Below are 18,488 nucleotides of genomic sequence, written 5' to 3' on the forward strand. Positions count from 1 at the left end.
GCTCCTGCCAGTGAATTGTGTCTCCTCTGGGGACAGGAAATGGAGCATCACTAACCTGCAAGGCTGGTGACTGAGAAGGGCAGACCATGTGGCCTGGGTACAGGCCATGCTTTGCATAGCGTTTCAGGATTCTTCCATGTTTTATTTGGCAATTTCCTGCTGAATCGGTTCCTGGGTCACACACTGAGACACCTAGAGCATCCTATTCCTTGTGCAGAGGTCAATGACCTTGACTCGTTAGGATCAAGTGAGAGAGGAGACACCCATGAAGTCACCCGCTCAGGACCCCAGACTGAACCAGGTAAGAATATTAAGATTGCGTTCCTGGATGACAAATATCCCATGTCTAAATTTAGAGCTCTGTTTTCCTGGTGAATCTTATCCTTATGTTCTCCATATACCTTGATTCTATTACTTCCAGGATATCATTTTCTTTTCTTTTTTTTTAATTTTTTGGGGTGATATTTGTTAGTAAAATTACATAGATTTCAGGTGTACAATTCTGTATTACATCATCTATAAATCCCATTGTGTGTTCACCACCCAGAGTCAGTTGTCCTTCCATCACCATATATTTGATCCCCCTTCCCTTCATCTTCCCAGTATATCATTTTCTGCAATAGCATTTCTACCCCATTGGGAAATGAAAAGAGTTAAGAAGGCATTATAAACTGTTGTTTAACTGGAGGAGCCCAATTGATTGATATATTGAAAATGTAGACAAAATATTCTAGTAACATGACTTTTTACTATGTACTATCATATCTATTAATGCTAAAGAGTTGAAATAATGTACTTATTTTCGAGCAATATACTTTATATCCTATAGAGCATAGTAAATACCGTATTCCTTTATTTCCTTGTAATTTTGTCATTAGTTGCCAACTTAGAAAGTCTTCAAAGAATAATATGTGCTGCTATTTAATTGTTGATGGAGAAATAGGTTCAGAACAACTGCTCTCAATCCCAAGTGATAGTTAAACCATTGGCTTACATTGTGATTTCTTAGGGCTTTTGTAAATAAAGGTTCATTTTGCTTTCACGGAAACCTTAACAGGGAGATAGGGTAACTAGGTCATCCCAGCTTTATAGATGAGGAAACTGAGGATAGTAAGTTTAGAGGTCAGTTACAAATTCACACAGAGGCTAAAAGGGAGAGGCAATAGGAACCCAGCATTATGATCTTGGGCACCAGAACTGGATTCATTTGCAGGAAAGAGAGGGAAATGATCATCTCAATATCCATATTATCACAAATCCTCTCTGCCATGTGAGTTGTCATAGAATTTGTAAGACTTTTATGTGTAAATAGCTGTTTCTTCCCTTTTATTTTACAGAGCACATGGATTTCACAAAATCACCTACACACAGTGAAGGACGTTGGAAAAGGGGTAAGAGATAAGAACTCTTCATAGTTATAAGTGAGCAGTGTTTTCTACAAAATATTTATTCTAACTCTTTTTTGTCTTTCAAAGTAAAATATGAATTTGTTTTCATTTTAGCAGGTGTAGAGTTTAACTTGTGTATTAGTTACTTAGGCTAATGGCTGTAACATATAAACACAAAGAAGTCAAAGACTCAAACCCAATAGAATTTTAAATATTTTTCAAGTAAACTTTCCTAGGATATTAGATGACAGAAGGGTGTGGCTCTATTTCACAAAGTCATTCTGGGATGCAGCCAAGTGGGAGATCTGCCTTCCTCAGGAGCAGACTTTTAACACTGCCCTAGGAGAGAAGCAGAGCTAAAAATAAATACAAATGCACATACAAAAACAACAACAAGTTTATAAAGTACAAGTAAAAGAAGAAAGAGAATCTGATGTAAGAAAACAGAGGGCCAGAACACAAAAGAGATGCCCATTAGGAGTGAAATATCTTAGCCTCCAGCTAAGGAGGGACAAAGTCACATGAATACAAAAAGCAGATCCTGTAGGTCTGAGAGAGGGACATTATTGCCCTGGGTTTTCATTGCTTCCCAAGTTTTTCCTCTGTTGATTCCTTTGTCATACACTGAGACCCTCAAGGGACATTTGCTTCTTCTGCAGTGAGAAGTGCTGAAGATTCTTCCGAGTTCAGTGAGGATGAGGAGACCCTCCCGGACTGTAGCTTTGTACTGAGAAGTGGTTCTGATGAGAAGGGTAAGGACGGCCATCACTGGGTCCAAAACATCAGGAGTCTGAGTTCAGAGCTCCTGTTTCTCTGAGCACACACCACACCTGGGAGCCCATTGTCGGCATTGATCTCGTGTGGCCAGTTTGAAAACTGCAAAGAAAGAAATCATTATGAATTCAGGCTTAATAAGATGGCCCTAGTTGAATGGCAGTGCCATCTTACTACATGTTTTCAGACATATTATCCGTGGAAATATTGGATTATAGAGTAATGTCCACACCTACTCACCACCTATTTTGTAGAGAGCAGAGTCTGCCTGCCATTGATTGATTTTGTCACAAACCTCAAAAGATTCTGGTCATATTCTTTATTAACAGAAGTGAAAGCTTCTGGTTGCTACCATCAAATTCATTTATAGCTTTCTACAGATGACTCCCAAATGACATTGGCCTATATAGTAATATCTGGAAATATCTTCACAAAAAGATACCCTTTTACTTTTACAACAGCCTGAAACATAGGCCAGATAACTGTTGTTCCCTCATTCCACAGATGGAGAAACTCCCATGATAAACAAATAAGGATCTTACGCACATCGCACATGGAAAGTTACCAGAAGAGGCAGACTTGACCCTTAGCAAACATTCATAATCCTTTATTCAAAACCTCTGAAGGCAGATGTAAAATAATAATGTTTTATTGTTTTAGAAAGACACTGTGGTTTACATCCAACAGGGTCTGGGTAAGAATTCCGGTCTTAAATATTTTGCATTAATGTTTCTGCAGCAAATTGCGGGTATTCACATGTGTGATGAATAGACATTTTACAGGGACTCATGGAAGCTCAAATGCAGGTTCACTGACAAATTAGTTAGCTGCAAACCAAGAAAAAATGTTGGTTTTCAAAACTGCTTTGATTTTTGTATATGGGCCAAAGCATTGTGGGTCTTTGCTGCATTTCTTAGTGATTTCTTTCCTTTTGATGGAAAGAGACAGAAATAATCATCATCTTGTCTTTATGTTCCAAATCCTTCTACAATGTGAGGAGACATAAGATTTACGATTCTTTTCGTTATAGATTACTGGTTGTGTTTCCCTTTATTTCCTAGATCCTGCAAATGTTGGACACCAATCTACCTGGACGATGAGCAACAAGAAAAGATGTAAGAGCAATGAACAACTCTTGATACAACAAATGGCTTTCTTTGCTACAAAGCTTCATTCAAATTTTTGATGATATACTTTAAAATAAAAAAAGTAATTTGTAGGGATTTTGCATGATACACCTTATACATTTTGCATTAGATGGGCTGGGCTAACTCATGTAAAAGTTCAATGGCACAAGTGCCATACAAGTTTATTGTTCACTCACATAACAGATGAAGTGGTTCCCGGGGTGGAGGGGTGTTCTGCAGCGCACAGTCACTGAGGGCCCAGCGATGGAGGCTCTGACATCTTCAAAATGTTGTTTGCATGGTTCCCCAATAAGAAGCAGAGCCGGAAGCAGAAGTATGTGCAGACCAGTGGAAAGGGTAAGAAGTGTAAGAAATTTTGACAAAAGGGAGTGCCTTCCACGGCAAAGTTAACCCCAGTCCTTGGGGATGGTTCCTGGAGCAACCTTACCAACAGGTCAGATTAGAGCCCCCAGGTGGCCTAGTGGTAGGAATATTTCTACTCCTTCCTACGTGAGTTTCCCTTTTCCATTTTCCTTTTAAAGAATTTCATGCTGGATTGGTTCCTATAACACAGATTGAGACTGTTATGGAATTTCATTTCTTTCTGCAGGGATCAGCAATGATGACTGTTCAGAATTGACTAATGCAGAAGAACCTCAGGAAACTTCTAGCTCAGCCCTAAGAAATGGGACAGGTAAAGAAGATTACGATGCCAAGCGTTGGCCTGCGAATGTCAGGAATTAAAAGCTATTGTTTCCAGATGCATTTTATTCTGAGCGCCATGACTACCTTGTATCCAGTTAATCCTAGGAACTACTTTCAACGTTCTATAAAATGGAAGGAGGCAGGAAATTATTATAAGCTTATGTTCACCAGGATAAAACATATTAACTAAATGCATGTAATTGTGTATCTCTGTTGTAGAAAAAAATAATTACCAAAATGATGAGTCGTTTTTAATTCTTACTGTCATGCTTGCTTCTGCTAAGATCTTAGATTTCTGTAGTGACGTATTGATTGACACTGATAATATTTGTAATTGTAAAAGCCTCAAAATATAACTGGCCCTGCTATGTAATTATAGACAGAAATAAAAGCTTCAGATCAATCACTCTGAAACTTTAGTATAGTTTTTGACAGATGTCCATCACATTGTAATTGGATTGTATCATGTTATTTTAAAGTACTTTGCCAAATAAGACCTTACTTTGTCATCACAAAATCCTTAAGACAGGTAGGCTAACTCGTGCTGTCGCCATTTGGGGATGAAGAAATTGATGTACAAATGGATAAGGGTCAAGAAAGGTGACTGTTGTATGTAACAGGCAGGAAGATAAGGGCTATGTCACATGAACAATTTCCAAGCAGGAGCTCCAAGGGACCTGGCATATTCACAGGGGAATGTATCAGTGCCTGATGCAAGAAAACGTATTTAACAACTGTATATGTATACGTATATGTATACATACACACATATATGTGTGTATACATATTGGGGGTAGATGTACAACCATCAATATTGGTGTGTATGTTGAAGTATGTATATATAGAGACAGACAGGGGAAAATGAAAATCATGAAGAAACAAAGAGGCAGGAATAGAGCCAACTATATGGTATACAAAACACCTAGAATAATAATAACACCAAGGCTAAAAGGGATGACGAGAGAAATAAAAATAACCAGACATTAACAGTATCGTTGATGATAAGAGAGAAGATAACACAGGAGAAAAGAGAAATCAGGAAGGGAAGCTCGCAGAATCAAAGTGATGGAGATAGAAATGCGTAAGGCAGGGCAACAAGCAGAAAACTGAGAAGTGGGAAGAGAATGAAGTATGGCTGGATAGGAAGTGACAGAGCAAATAGCTCTTGGAAATGAGCTGTAGTCATTGGAGTAAGTGTATTTTTTTCTCAGCTCACCTGAGCTGTGAACATAGTTCAACATGACCACACTGAAGTGTGTTCCCTGGTCACCATCTATTGTCTGTCATTTCCTTATTTCACTTCAGTGTCCTATGGATTCAAAGCTCTTCAAAGGAATAGAAGAGAGTGAGAAGAGATGCCAGCCTGTTAGCATGTGGCGGAGAAGACAATTCTGATGCTACTTATCAGTTATCTTTATTTCCCTGTAGGCGTAGAGGAAAAGCTCCTCCTTCTTCACCTTACCTCCCCCCAAAAGCATTGCTGTACATGTGCACACAAATGAACACACACTCACACAGAGACAGACTTGTGCACAGATTAGAGTTACCTCATCAGGCTTGAGGAAGCCAAAGAGAAAGAAGAGCTGGGCTCCTGAGTGGAGGGAGGTGACACTGAGTAGATAATGAAAGGAGAAAGAATGGAAAAGGTAGGCTGGGGGCTTAATGAAAAGGTATCTGAGTAAGTTTCGAGTTTTTCTAAGTGGATATGGAATCCAAATATCACCAGATGGGGCTTGGGTGGGGATGGGAGGAAGGATAATTCCCAAGATACAGAGGGTGCCAAAAAATGTATACACATTTTAAGAAAGGAAAAAAAGAACTATTAATACATACCAATAACAAAAGATGAACACAAGTCATGTTTGACTTCTGCAATTACAAGAGGTGCTCAGAGTGGTTACCATCAGCCTCCAGACACTTCTGATTACGGAGAACTACTGCTTGAGCAACATTAAGCAAAGTGGTAACAATCTCTGAAAACCTGTCATCTCAAACTTAGGGTCGTTCTTCCTGCCTTATGCTCCCCTAGAGTATCCTGTATAGTGTGTGTCCTAACACTCTTCATCTTTCAATATGCTCACTTCTTTATGTGTCAATTTCATGGTTCCTGTTAAGACTGACGAGCTTCAGTAGGCTTGTGTCCTGCGTCATTGCTGGTGTCCATTCAGCACCTGGCACATGAGAGAAGCTTAGCAAACTTGTTGAGTCGATGGAAAGAATTGTTCACTTTCTGTTTTTCAACATTTGGAAATATGTCTGGCAAAATTTAGCTTATTAGAGTAATTATATGGAATGTTTAGAAAAATTATTTTAATAATTGAATTATATATAAATATGTATAGACATAAATGTAACAAAATTTCTGGAAAACAATGACATCACATAGAGTAAATACAAATGTTTATAAAAAATGTCATTAAGGAATGGATGGGAGAAGCATACAAAGAAAAAATTTAAAAAAAACAACAGAGATACAGATTTAGGGCAGAGAAACGATAAGAGAAAAAACAGGTTGGAAAGAAGGGACAGGGACAACGAGGAGCAATAATAGATAAAGAGACTTCAGAGATAGAGCCATCCTTTGACGTAAGAGTGAGGGAAAGGAGGATGGTTGGAGGGCAGGGGGACAGAAATAAAATTTTTTTACAAATCATAATGTAGGAGCAGCTCTCTGAGGATTTAGAAATGAGAAGTGTTCCTGTGTCATGTGTTTTTCAAAAGGTGTGCCAAGAGGCAAAGAAACAAGGCCAGAAAGTAGCCAAGCATCTGATATGATGGGTAAGGCCACCAAGGGTTTCTGGGTGGAGGTGGTTCAGCAGGTACCACAGACCCCGGGCTTGTCAGTGATGCGTGATCAGGGTTTAAGGACAACATCAGATGGCTCAGCAGCAGGGAGGGGCTCAGTTATGAAGGTGAGAGTCACAGGCCCGGGCTGCAGGATGTCAAGAGTCTGAAATCAGAGCTCGTTTCCTGCTGCACTGGAGTCTGAGCACAGTTCAACTAGGAAGGAGTCTAGTCTATGTCAGAATCCCATTCTCTACATTTGTTTGATCTGACCCTTTGGGGGACAGCAGGGAGGCCAGAGATCACGGTTACAGTTGTGTTTAACAGAATGGGCCCTGCTGGTTGTACATGGAAGATGTAGTAGAAATACACTGGTTAAAAAAACAAACAAACAAAGGTAGTATCTCATTTACTCTTTAGCATATCAATACCAAAGTGTTGGACTTATGTAGTGACTTCCACCCTTGTTTATGGAGCAAAGAAATCCAAGTCTTCTTCTGGTGGTAGATAATAGTGTCATTTTGTCACAACCTTGGAAATGCCTCAAAAGGCAGATAAGTGGTCCTGCTACTTGTTAGGAAAAAGATCTATCTCAAATAACTATTCTTAAACTCAACATATAATTTTGAAGCATGCCCTCCAGCATGCGATTGATTTAATAGTGATTTCTCATTAACTTTTGCAAATGAGATCTTATTCTTCATTTAAAAAATCTAAAGTCTGAACATGATAACTTTTGCTATCCCTGTCTCATAAATGATGAAACCATTGCACGTAAGTTACGAAGGGTTCTTTTCAAAGTCTCAGAGAAATAAAGGCCTTAGACATCAACTTGTACCTGTCTGATTCCTTTAGAAGAAGACAGAGAACTAATACACAGAACATCCTTATAAACTCAAGCTTTCCACAGTATGAATTGTCATAAGATTTGTAACTTTTATTTATAAATTACAGTTCTCTGACCACTACCTATTACTTTCTAGATATCATGGATACTGGATGCAATTCTACTTTGGAAAAACACAGTGGGAAAAGAAGTAAGAGTGAATAAGAATTTACTTGATTTTTATGTTACAAATGAACTATTTTTCAATGCTAAAGTTTATTATCAGTTTTCTTCTATACCTTTTGTAAGACAAAAAGATAATGTCTTTTAAAGTAACTATTTTTTTCAACATGCTCATCTCTTCATGTTGCTTTTTATTCTGATTTTAAATTATATGTTGATTATAACTATGGGTGTATATCTTTCCGGAATTTTTCTATGCATATATTAATACCTTTTGGACTACAGTTTTATTTATCTAAATAGACTAATTCTATGCATACTTTTCCTTTTCTTGCTTTTTAAAATTAATATATCATACCTAGACAATAAATACATTTAATATTTTTAAGAGTTATTTAAAAAGTTGTATTTAAGGGTGCTTTAATATACAGTATTTCATTTTTAGTGTGACTGAGCATTTTTCATTTGTTATTAGTCATTTGTTTGTCTTCTTCATAGAACTCTTTGCCATAGCATGCTGTGTCAGTGTTTCCTATTGCGGTGTTTGTCTTTGTCTTACCATGCTGAATGAATATAGAAATCCTTTTTTTAAAAAAAAGAAAGTAACTATTTATAATTGCTCACTAGAAATTCTTATGTGAGATATACATATCTATTAAATCTTAGTCATGTATGTTGCTAGTATGCTGTCCTATTTGTTATTTTTGTTTTGATTTCTTAGTGGGATCTTTGGTCCTAGAGAAGTTATACATTTGTAGGTAGTCAAATTGGTCAACTTTTTCTCTCTAATTCTTGGGTTTCCTATCATATTTACAGCATCCATTTCTAGATGAAGATTTTGAAAATATTATTCTATATTTGATTTTAGGATGTTTGAAGCATCTGATCATTTTTACCGTTTACGTCTTATAACCCCTAGGTGTTGCTTCTTTGTGTATATGTAAGAGGGGAATTACTAAAATATTTCTTCCACAATTATATCGTGATCTGAATCACCACTTTGATCACACAGTGTCTTTACCTATTTATATACTACTTTTTGGTTTGCGATGAAAGGGACTACAGAAAACAAAGTAGAGCTCAAAGGTACTGCCATCCTGATGACTCACTGGGGGTGAATTCTAAAATCAACTCAAGATTTCCCCTACCTCCTTTTCAAGTTCATTGGGCCCTCTGCTCAGAAATGCACTGAATTTGCAGATTAATTTGGGGAAGACACAGATTTACACCCACTTATCCATGTATTATTGAGAACACATGAGTCTTCCACTAAGGATTTTCTTACACTTTTTCAAAAATTTTGTATATGTTGTACAGATTTCTTTGTTACTATGAATATCTTCTTTTCCCCATGGCAGTATAGCTGCAGTGGATTGAAGGTGTGCTTGATTCTTCCCTTTTCCTAATCCCCCCATATTCACTCATCATCAAGTTTCAAAACTATATATCTAATGTGTCCATTCCTTGTCTCCCCTGCCACTATCCCAGTTCAAGTCCCATTAGCTTGCATATGGAATACTGCAGAGTCCTCCTAACTGGTCATTCTGCTTCCATTCTTGCCCACCTATAATTCATTCTCCACTCAACAGTCTGTCACCCAACTACACAACCCTTCAATGGTTTCCAGTTGAACCCAGAAAAAAGTCTAAACTCTTTACCATGCCTACAAAGCATTATTTAAGCTGCTCTTGATTACCTCTAAAGTCTCATTTCTTACCATTCTTTCCCTCATTTACTACTCTGGCCTCCTTGAACAAACTCAGTTTCTGCATCAGGACCTTTGCACTTACTGTTGACAGTACATAAAATGCTTTCTCACTCAGTTCAAGTGTCTCCTCCTCAGAGATGTCTGCCCTAATCATTGTTTCTTAAATATCCCCTTTAGCCTCTATTACATCACCCTTTGACCTGTCTTTTCACCTGATTTATCATTATTATTGTACAAGAAATTTTATCTCTGTATAATCTAACTTTCCTATATTATCCTTTATGATTATGTTTTTTAATCTTGAGAAATCTTTGGGGCTGGCCCAGTGGCTCAGGTGGTTGGAGCGGCGTACTCCTAACTAACGCCAACGTCGCCATTCAATTCCCACATGAGCCAGTGAGCTGCGTCCTCTATAGCTAAGATTGTGAACAACAGCTCTTCCTGGAGCTGGGCTGCTGTGAGCAGCCGGGGGTTGGCATGAGCTGCTGTGTGCTGCTGTGAGCGACCAACTGGTGATCAACTGCCTCAGCAGGGGAGTGGGGTTGGGAGGGGGGAGCGCAATGCTCATAATACCAGCTTGGGCCAGGTAGCTGTGTCCTACACAACTAGACTGAGAAACAACGGCTTGAACCAGAGTGTGTGGTGGCGGTGGGGGGGAGAAAAAAAAATCTTCACCTAATCTGAGGCTACCTTTCAAGTTATATTTTCATACCTTTCTATTTTATTGGACATCTTAGCCAATAGAGGACAGAATCCAGTAAATAAATACTCTCTCCTCCATTTCTAAGATGAACAATTTGAGGATCATTCTTTATAGCTTTTCAAAGTATCCCCAGCCCAATCAGTTCCCAGTTGACAAAGTGGTAACCAACCCAATGGCTTTCTCTCCTACTCTTTTTCTTTTCCCAGATTCCCACTCCTGATCCTTGAGGTAGTTTCAAAATATACTGATTAAACACAAACCCTTATCTCAACATCTGCTTTTGGGAATACTAGGCTAAGACACCCTTATTTCACTTTCTCATTTAGATCTTTGATCCTTTGGAATTGAATTTGTGTGTGATATGATGTAGGGAGTCTAATTTTTTTTTCTCTGATAGATAACCGATTGTCTCAGCTTCACCAATGATGTGTGATGTCACATATGGCATGCATCAAAGCCATATATATATATATATATGCACTTACTGTTGACAGTACATAAAATGCTTTCTCACTCAGTTCAAGTGAGTGAGATATATATATATAACTATATATATATATATATATATATATAGTTATATATAAAGCCATATACCGTATTTGCCGGCGTATAAGACGATTGGGCATATAAGACGACCCCCTAACATTTCCACTCAAAATACAGAGTTTGTTATATACTCGCCATATAAGACTACCCCCTCTTCCGCACACCTTCCACACACCAAATAACTTTCAGTTTAAAATTTGCATCATACTTCTTTCTTTTGGCTGGTGCCATGATAGGGATGATAGGGGTTTGACTGGTCGACATTTTCTATGCTGTACTGTACAATGGTGCAGTATTGTGGTTGGCTGTTGGCTGTATACAAAGCCTGATTTGATTGGTCCCTGCTCCCTGTTTGCCCGCCCTGTCACTATAGCAGTCTGGTCCACCCTTGCATCAGCATCTCCCTGGGACCTCACTAGTGCGCAAGTGCGAGCTCTTCAACATTCTAACAGGCACCATGATAGCGCAAAATCGCGAATCTTCAATGCATATGTAAAGAAATATACGGTAACCCGAATTTACCACACTCGCAAAATCGCACACAGCCGACCATACACCCAGTATGGTATCGCGATTCGCGATTTTGCGCTATCATACTGGGTGTATGCTCGGCTGTGTGCGATTTTGCGAGTGTGGTAAAATCGCATAACAGCAAAATCGCATAACAGCCGAGCATACACCCAGCAGCGCTGCTGATGCCTGAACGGTATGTGGAATGAAGTGGGCGGGCATCGGGAGGCCACTATGGCACGGGGCAAGCACTATGGGCAGTCTATCTGAAGTGTACCTGGCGTATAAGACGACCCCCCCACTTGGAGGCATATTTTTCGGGGCCAAAAAATCGTCTTATACGCCGGCAAATACGGTATATACATAATATATATATTGTATATATATATTGTTATATATATATTTATATATATGTAATATATTATATATATAATATATATAGTTATATATAAAGCCATATATATACATAATATATATATAGTATATATATATAGTTATATATATTTATATATATGTAATATATTATATATATAATACATATATAGTTATATATAAAGCCATATATATACATAATATATATATTGTTTCTGGGTTTTCTAGTCTGAGCCATTGTTCTATCTATTCTGCATCAATACATAGTGTACTCTATTAAGTACTATAACTTTATAATATATTCATATATGGAAAAGCAAGTTTCTATCATTTTTTTTCTTTTTCAAAATTGTTTTATCTAGTATAGTCATTTGCTCTTTCATATAAATTTTGGTATCATCGTGTCAAGTTCCCTTGAAAATCCTGTTGAATTTTTGTTGAAATTACAGAAAATTGTTTTGGAAAAAATTAACATCTCTAAAATATTGCATTTTCCAATTTATGAATGTGCTATATCCCACTACTTATTTATTCTGGTTTTTTTAGAGTCATTTCAACAGATATGTATTGCTAAAGCTGATCAATAAGGACAAAGCCATGAACAAAATCTTACTGAGCTTACGTTCTAGTCGGGGGACATACACAAGACAAAAGTAAATATATATAATATTTTAGATGGTGACAACACTGTAAAGAAAAATGAAAAGTAATGATTGTATGGAGTGACAGAAACATGCTATCTTATATAGGGTGTTCAGAGAGAGCCTCATTGACAAATCGACACATAAGTGGATATTTGAGTGAGGTGAGGGACTACACGACAAAGCTGAATCTGAGAAGACCTTAGGGGAAAGACAGACAGGATGTGAATGGTCTTTTGGAGAATAAGAAGGAGACCACTGACTGGGGAAGTAATCAGAATGGAGCAGAAAGTGGTTTTTCAAGGTCATGTAGAATTCCTAAGTTATGGTAAAGCCTTTGGATTCTTGTCTTACTAAGAGGAGAAAGCATTTGAGAGTTTTGAACTAGGGAATGATATAATATGAATTATGTTTTTTAAAGATTGCTCTGGAACCCACATGGGAAATAGACTTTAGAAGGATAGGATGAGAGATCCATAAGGAGGCTATTGCAATGGTCTTGGCAAGGGTGATGGTGGATTGGACTAAGCTAATAGCAATGGAGATGTTCAAAAATGTGTGAGTTCTGAAAATACGTGTATTATCACACACACATACACACACAAAACACTCGAACATATATGTATACACATATATATACATATATACACATATGTATACACATATATACATATGTGTATATATGTATATATGTTGTATGTATATTTTTTATAAAATATAATTATACAGTATATAAATTTTCAACATAATATAGAAATACACTTAGTAGATAAGTATGAATAAATTACATATAAACATATATATAAAACTCCAACATATTGCTGACCATCCAGAAAGCCACACACATGTCTAGGAAAGTGGTGTGTATGCTCCTAAGGCTGTGTATACGCTCAGGAAAGACCTAGGAAAGCCCTGAGCTTTCGCCTCTGGCTAGCCTTGAGACTCTGGCAAGCAGGAAGTGAGAGCTAAGGTGGAGTTGTAAACTGCCTAGCTGTGTGTTGAAGGCATCCATCAACATATGCTTAGAGCCCCTTGGCAAAAAGTAGGAGACTTATTAGTTCTAGGTATTTAAAGAAATCTCTTTCCAATCGTTAGCTGACTGAGCAGAAACTTCAGTGTCCACATGGCAAAAAAATACAGACTTTGCAAAATTAATTCAGAAAAAAGGACTATAGCATACTTTGGTGATATTGTGGGTTTGGTTTCAGACAATAAATCAAATATCACAATAAAGTGAGTCACACAAATTTTTCGGTTTCCCAGTGCACATAAAAGTTATGTTTAGACTATACTGTAGTCTATTAAATGTACAATATCATTGTCTAAAAAAAGTACATATCCTAATTAAAGAATACTTTATTGATAAAAAAAAATGCTAACCATTACCTGAGCCTTCAGCAAGTCATAATCCTTATGCTGGTGAAGGGTCTTGCCTCAGTGTTGGTGGCTGCTGACTGATTAGGGTTGTGGTTGCTGAAGGGTGGGGTGGCTGTGGCAATTTTTTAAAATAAGACAACAATGAAGTTTACCACATTGATCAATCTCTTCCTTTCATAAATGATTTTTTTGTAGTATGTGATGCCATTTGATAGCATTTTACCAACAGGAGAACTTCTTTCAAATTTGGAATCACTTCTCTCAAACCTAGTCACTGCTTTATCAATTAAATTTATGTAATATTCTAAATCCTTTGTTGTCATTTCAACAATCTTCACAACATCTTCAGCAGGAATAGATTCCATCTCAAGAAGTCACTTTCTTTGCTCATCCATCAGAATCAAATCCTCATCTATTAAAAGTTTATCATGAGATTGCAGCAATTCAGTCACATCTTCAGGCTCCACTTCTAATTCCAGTTCTCTCACTATTTCCACCCACATCTGCAGTTACTTCCTCAACTGAAGTCTTGAACCCCTCAAAGTCATCCATGACACCTGGAACAAACTTATGCTGAACTCCTGTTAATGTTGATATGCTGACCTCTTCTCATGAACCAAGAATGTTCTTAATGGCATCTAGAGGGTAAATCCTTTCCAGCAGGTTTTCTATTGCCTTTACCTAGATCCATCAGAAGAATCACTATCTATGGCAGCTATAGCCTTACCAAATGTATTGCTTAAATAATAAGGCTTGAAAGTTGAAATTACTTCTTGAGCCATGGGCTGCAGGATGGAATTTGTGTTAGCAGGCATGAAAACAACCATTGTACGTCTCCATCAGAGCTCTTGGGTTACCAGGTGCATTGTTCATGAGCAGTAATATTTTGAAAGGAATCTTTTCTCCTGAACAGTCGGTCTGAACAGAGGGCTTAAAATATTCAGTAACCCATGTTATAAACAGATAAGATGCCATCAGGCTTTGTTATTCCATTGATAGAGCACAGGCAGAGTGCATTTAGCATAATTCTTAAGGGCCTGGAATTTTCAGAATGATTAGTGAGCACTGACTTTAACTTAAAGATCCAGCTGCATTAGCCCCTAACAAGAGAGTCAGCCTGTCCTTTGAAGATTTGAAACCAGGCATTAACTTCTCTTCAGTTATGAAAGTCCTAGGTGGCGTCTTCTTCCAATACAAGACAGTTTTGTCTACATTAAAAATCTACTATTTACTGTTGTCATCATCATTAATTATCTTAGCTAGATCTTCTGAATAACTTGTTGCTGTCCATCAGCACTTGTTGCTTCACCTTGCACTTTTATGTTATGAAGATGGCTTCTTCCCTTAAACCTCACATACCAACCTTTGCTGGCTTCAAACTTTTCTTCTATAGCTCCTTCACATCTCTCAGCCTTCAGAGAACTGAAGGGAGTTAGCGCCTTCTTCTAAATTAGGCTTTGGCTGAAGGGAATTTTGTGACTGGTTTGATCTGTTATCCAGACCACTAAAACTTTCTCCGTGTCAGCAATGAGGTTGTTTTGCTTTCTTATCATTTGTGTGTTCAGTAGAATGGGAGTAGCACTTTTAATTTTCTTCAAGAACAAAACCTTTGCATTAACAACTTGGCTAACTATTTGGTGCAATAGGCCTAATTTTTGGCCTATCTCAGCTTTTCACATGCTTTCCTTACTAAGCTTAATCATTTCTAGCTTTTGATGTGAAGTGAGAAATATGAGACTCTTCCTTTCACTTGAACACTCAAAGGCCATTGTAGGGTTATTAATTGGCTTAATTTCAATATTGTTGTGTCTCGGGGAATAGGGAAGCATGAGGAAAGGGAGAGAGATGGGGGAATGGCTGGTAGGGGGCACACACACACTTATCAATCAAGTACAATCTTATCTGACAGCATGATTCATGGCACCTGAAAACAATTACTATAGTAACATCAAAGAGCATTGATCACATATCACCATAGCAAATATAATAATAGTTTAAAAGTTTGAAGTATTGCAAGAATTACCAAAATGTGACACAGAGACATAAAGTGAGCAAATGCTCACTTGGGAAAATGAGCGCTGATAGATTCGTTGCTTGACACAGGATTGCCACAAGCCTTCAATTTGAAAACAAACAAAAACACAGTATCTGTGAAGCACAATAAAAAAAAGTTCAATAAAATAGGGTATGCCTATACTCCTTGTTTGTCCAAATATCACCAGGTGACTTCAAGCTATAAAACAGACAACGACTTTGCTCTACCACCCCTATTTCTTCCTTCCCCCCACTTTTTTTATTGTTGTTATTATACTATTTTCATATTGCCAGGGCATGTATGCTTAATATTCTAGTTTGTCATTTCATGCCCACTTTCATTGTGATCCTTTTGTCAAAATTTTTCCAGTCCTGTTTGGTTTGCTGAAGTGGATCCTCTAGTAGTTTTCTCAATAAGAACTCACAGGGACAATATTTCCAGTATTTTCCTATTCAAAAGTATTTGTTTTTGCTATTTATACTGAGAAATAATTTGCTCACTCATTATTTCTAGAAGTATCTTGTAGGTTTTTTCCCACTTTCCTGTGGCATTAAATATTGCTGTGGAAAATTCTATAGCCAATAAGAGCCCCTCCCTTGAAAATATGACTAGGTCTTTTTGCTGAGGCTTCCCATTCAATTTTTTTCTTTATCTTTAAAGTCTAGTGAATTTGCTGGAATATATCTAAGGGTTGGCTGTTTGGAGTCAATTTTTTCTGCTACAGGGTGAAAATATGCATACCTATGACATGTATATTCAATTTTTATTATAATTTCAAGAATTTTCCCTTAAATTTATCTACAAGTATTTCTTCAATTATTTTTATTTTCCCCCTTGAAAACTCCAATGATTTGGCCACTATCATTTATTGATTATTTTCTCTCTGATCTTTCTTAATTATTTTTAAATTTTCTTGTTTCCCTTTCAACTTTCTATAGTCTATATCCTTCACTTTAATGTCTGAAACATCTAATCTCTTTTATTCTCCTTCTACATTTATCTTTGTTTCTCCGATGGCTTTCTTTTTCTTCCACATGTTTCTTAAGCTCTCATTATTAAAACCATGGATTATAGCTTTAGTTTTCCCACGCAAGCCTCTGAATTCATGATGTATACTTTTCTGGTCATCTTTGGGATCTGCTATTCCTTGATCTCCTTGACATTCCCCCTCTTTTGCTGTCAGCTTCTGCCTGATTTCAGCTGCTTTTTACATTTTGCTTATTGTGAATGAGAAAACTTCACGTGAATATGTAAAAGCAATCTGTAAATGATTGGTACTGTGTAAATGTAGGTTGTTTTATTGCTGTTATTGTCTTCAGTATGATGACAAAACGAAGATTTGTATTGGTAGATGGGGATTTAGCCCCACAAAAGTTGAAGGAGGACTTAAAAATAAAATAACTGAGGGTTAATAACATATAAAGCTTGTAAATCTGTTTATAATTCTAAACTCTATTTATTGTTTATAAATGATTATTATCTTTTCTGTTTGAAGGAGAAAAGAGAAGACACATATGTAAAATAAATGGTCTCCAAAACAGTAAGTATAAATGTGAGCTTCTGTGAGCCTACTGCAGACCTGATCTTCCTACAAGACTCTCTCTGTGCAGCAGCCCCAAAATCTCCTATGGGCTTCATAATTACTGGTTTATTTATGGTATAGGTTGAATTGTTGTAACAAAGAGACCCCAATATATATGTGATTTAAATCACATAATTTGTTTCTCTTTCATCAAACAGTCCAGAAGTGGTAGGAAGTACCTGCCTTTCTCAACATATGGTTTCCCTCTGCGGCCAAGAAAGCTGATCTGGTTACCACTGTCTCCTAACAGTGGGGATGGAATAAATGGAGAGGGAGATCACCCACATATTTCTTTTAATGGAAAGACCCAGAGTCTTCTGCTCATATCCTATTGGCCAAAATGTAATCACATGGCCAGAGCTAGCTGCAAGTGAGGCTGAAAAATATAATCTCTAGTCAGGCAGCCATTGGTCCAGCTACAACTCTATTCCTATGGAACAGAGAATGATTATGGGTAACAAATAGCAATCTGCCTACTTGCCCTGCATGTTTTCATTCAAAGTCACTGATTTCCTCAAGTAAGGAGGAAAATTCAGACTCTCCATTGGTCTTCTTGTCAACCTGATACCCTTTGGCAAGAAAAGAAGCTGGAACCTGGATACAGCACAGAGATATGTGGCCAGAGACAAGCTAGCGCTAAGTGGTAAATGAAGGACCTAAAGAAAGTGTTAGAAAGGTTTGTTGTAACTAATGAACATAGCCCTTGACAGAAAAAGGAGAAGCAGACAGAGCAAATTTGAGTCAATTAAGCAGAAGACAGAGTCCTAGTATCACATCAGTTCTAAGTCTGAGAAACACAGTTACTTAAACCAAACTCAATCAGAGCGTATACCACACTTGAGTTTGTGCAGTAAAGGATGGAAATATTGAGTGACTCACCATTCTCTATATGGGGTTCTGCAACTTTTCATTTCTATTACATTCTCCCTTTACTTCCTCCTCTTTGCTTCTAGTCTCTTTCCCTTCCTCTCCAATTCTATTTATGTTTCTTTTTTATGTTTTACTTCTTCTGTTCATTCTTTAACATCATATTATATAAAATATTGCTACTAAATTCACATGGCATTGTAGAGGTGACAGGATTTTCCCTCTGGAGTTAAAATGTATTTGGATATATTTTGTTTCCTTTCCATTTCTTCTAAGCATTCCTCTTTCTCTCTCTCTCTCTCTCTCTCTCTCTCTCTCTCTCTCTGTATATATATACAGGGTTTCCCCAAAAATAAGACT

At 37.3% G+C, this 18,488-nt stretch overlaps 1 protein-coding gene across 7 annotated transcripts in view; it reads left to right on the plus strand.

Annotated features, from left to right (window-relative positions):
- The window catches only part of SP100 (SP100 nuclear antigen), a 77,070-nt gene that overhangs the window by 33,765 nt on the left and 24,817 nt on the right, over positions 1 to 18,488 (plus strand). For 2 of the 7 annotated variants that reach the window (XM_081052127.1, XM_081052128.1), the window contains exons 10-17: positions 218 to 301; positions 1,338 to 1,391; positions 2,048 to 2,140; positions 3,224 to 3,277; positions 3,900 to 3,983; positions 6,716 to 6,772; positions 7,762 to 7,815; positions 17,175 to 17,219. In XM_081052127.1, the coding sequence (XP_080908253.1) occupies positions 218 to 301; positions 1,338 to 1,391; positions 2,048 to 2,140; positions 3,224 to 3,277; positions 3,900 to 3,983; positions 6,716 to 6,772; positions 7,762 to 7,815; positions 17,175 to 17,219 (525 nt within the window). The remainder of the gene's footprint in view (positions 1 to 217; positions 302 to 1,337; positions 1,392 to 2,047; positions 2,141 to 3,223; positions 3,278 to 3,899; positions 3,984 to 6,715; positions 6,773 to 7,761; positions 7,816 to 17,174; positions 17,220 to 18,488) is intronic. The other 5 variants (XM_081052129.1, XM_081052130.1, XM_081052131.1 and 2 more) reach the window with 3 other exon arrangements.

Source organism: Rhinolophus hipposideros, assembly GCF_964194185.1.
Source record: "Rhinolophus hipposideros genome assembly, chromosome: 6".
Taxonomy (NCBI): Eukaryota; Metazoa; Chordata; class Mammalia; order Chiroptera; family Rhinolophidae; genus Rhinolophus; species Rhinolophus hipposideros.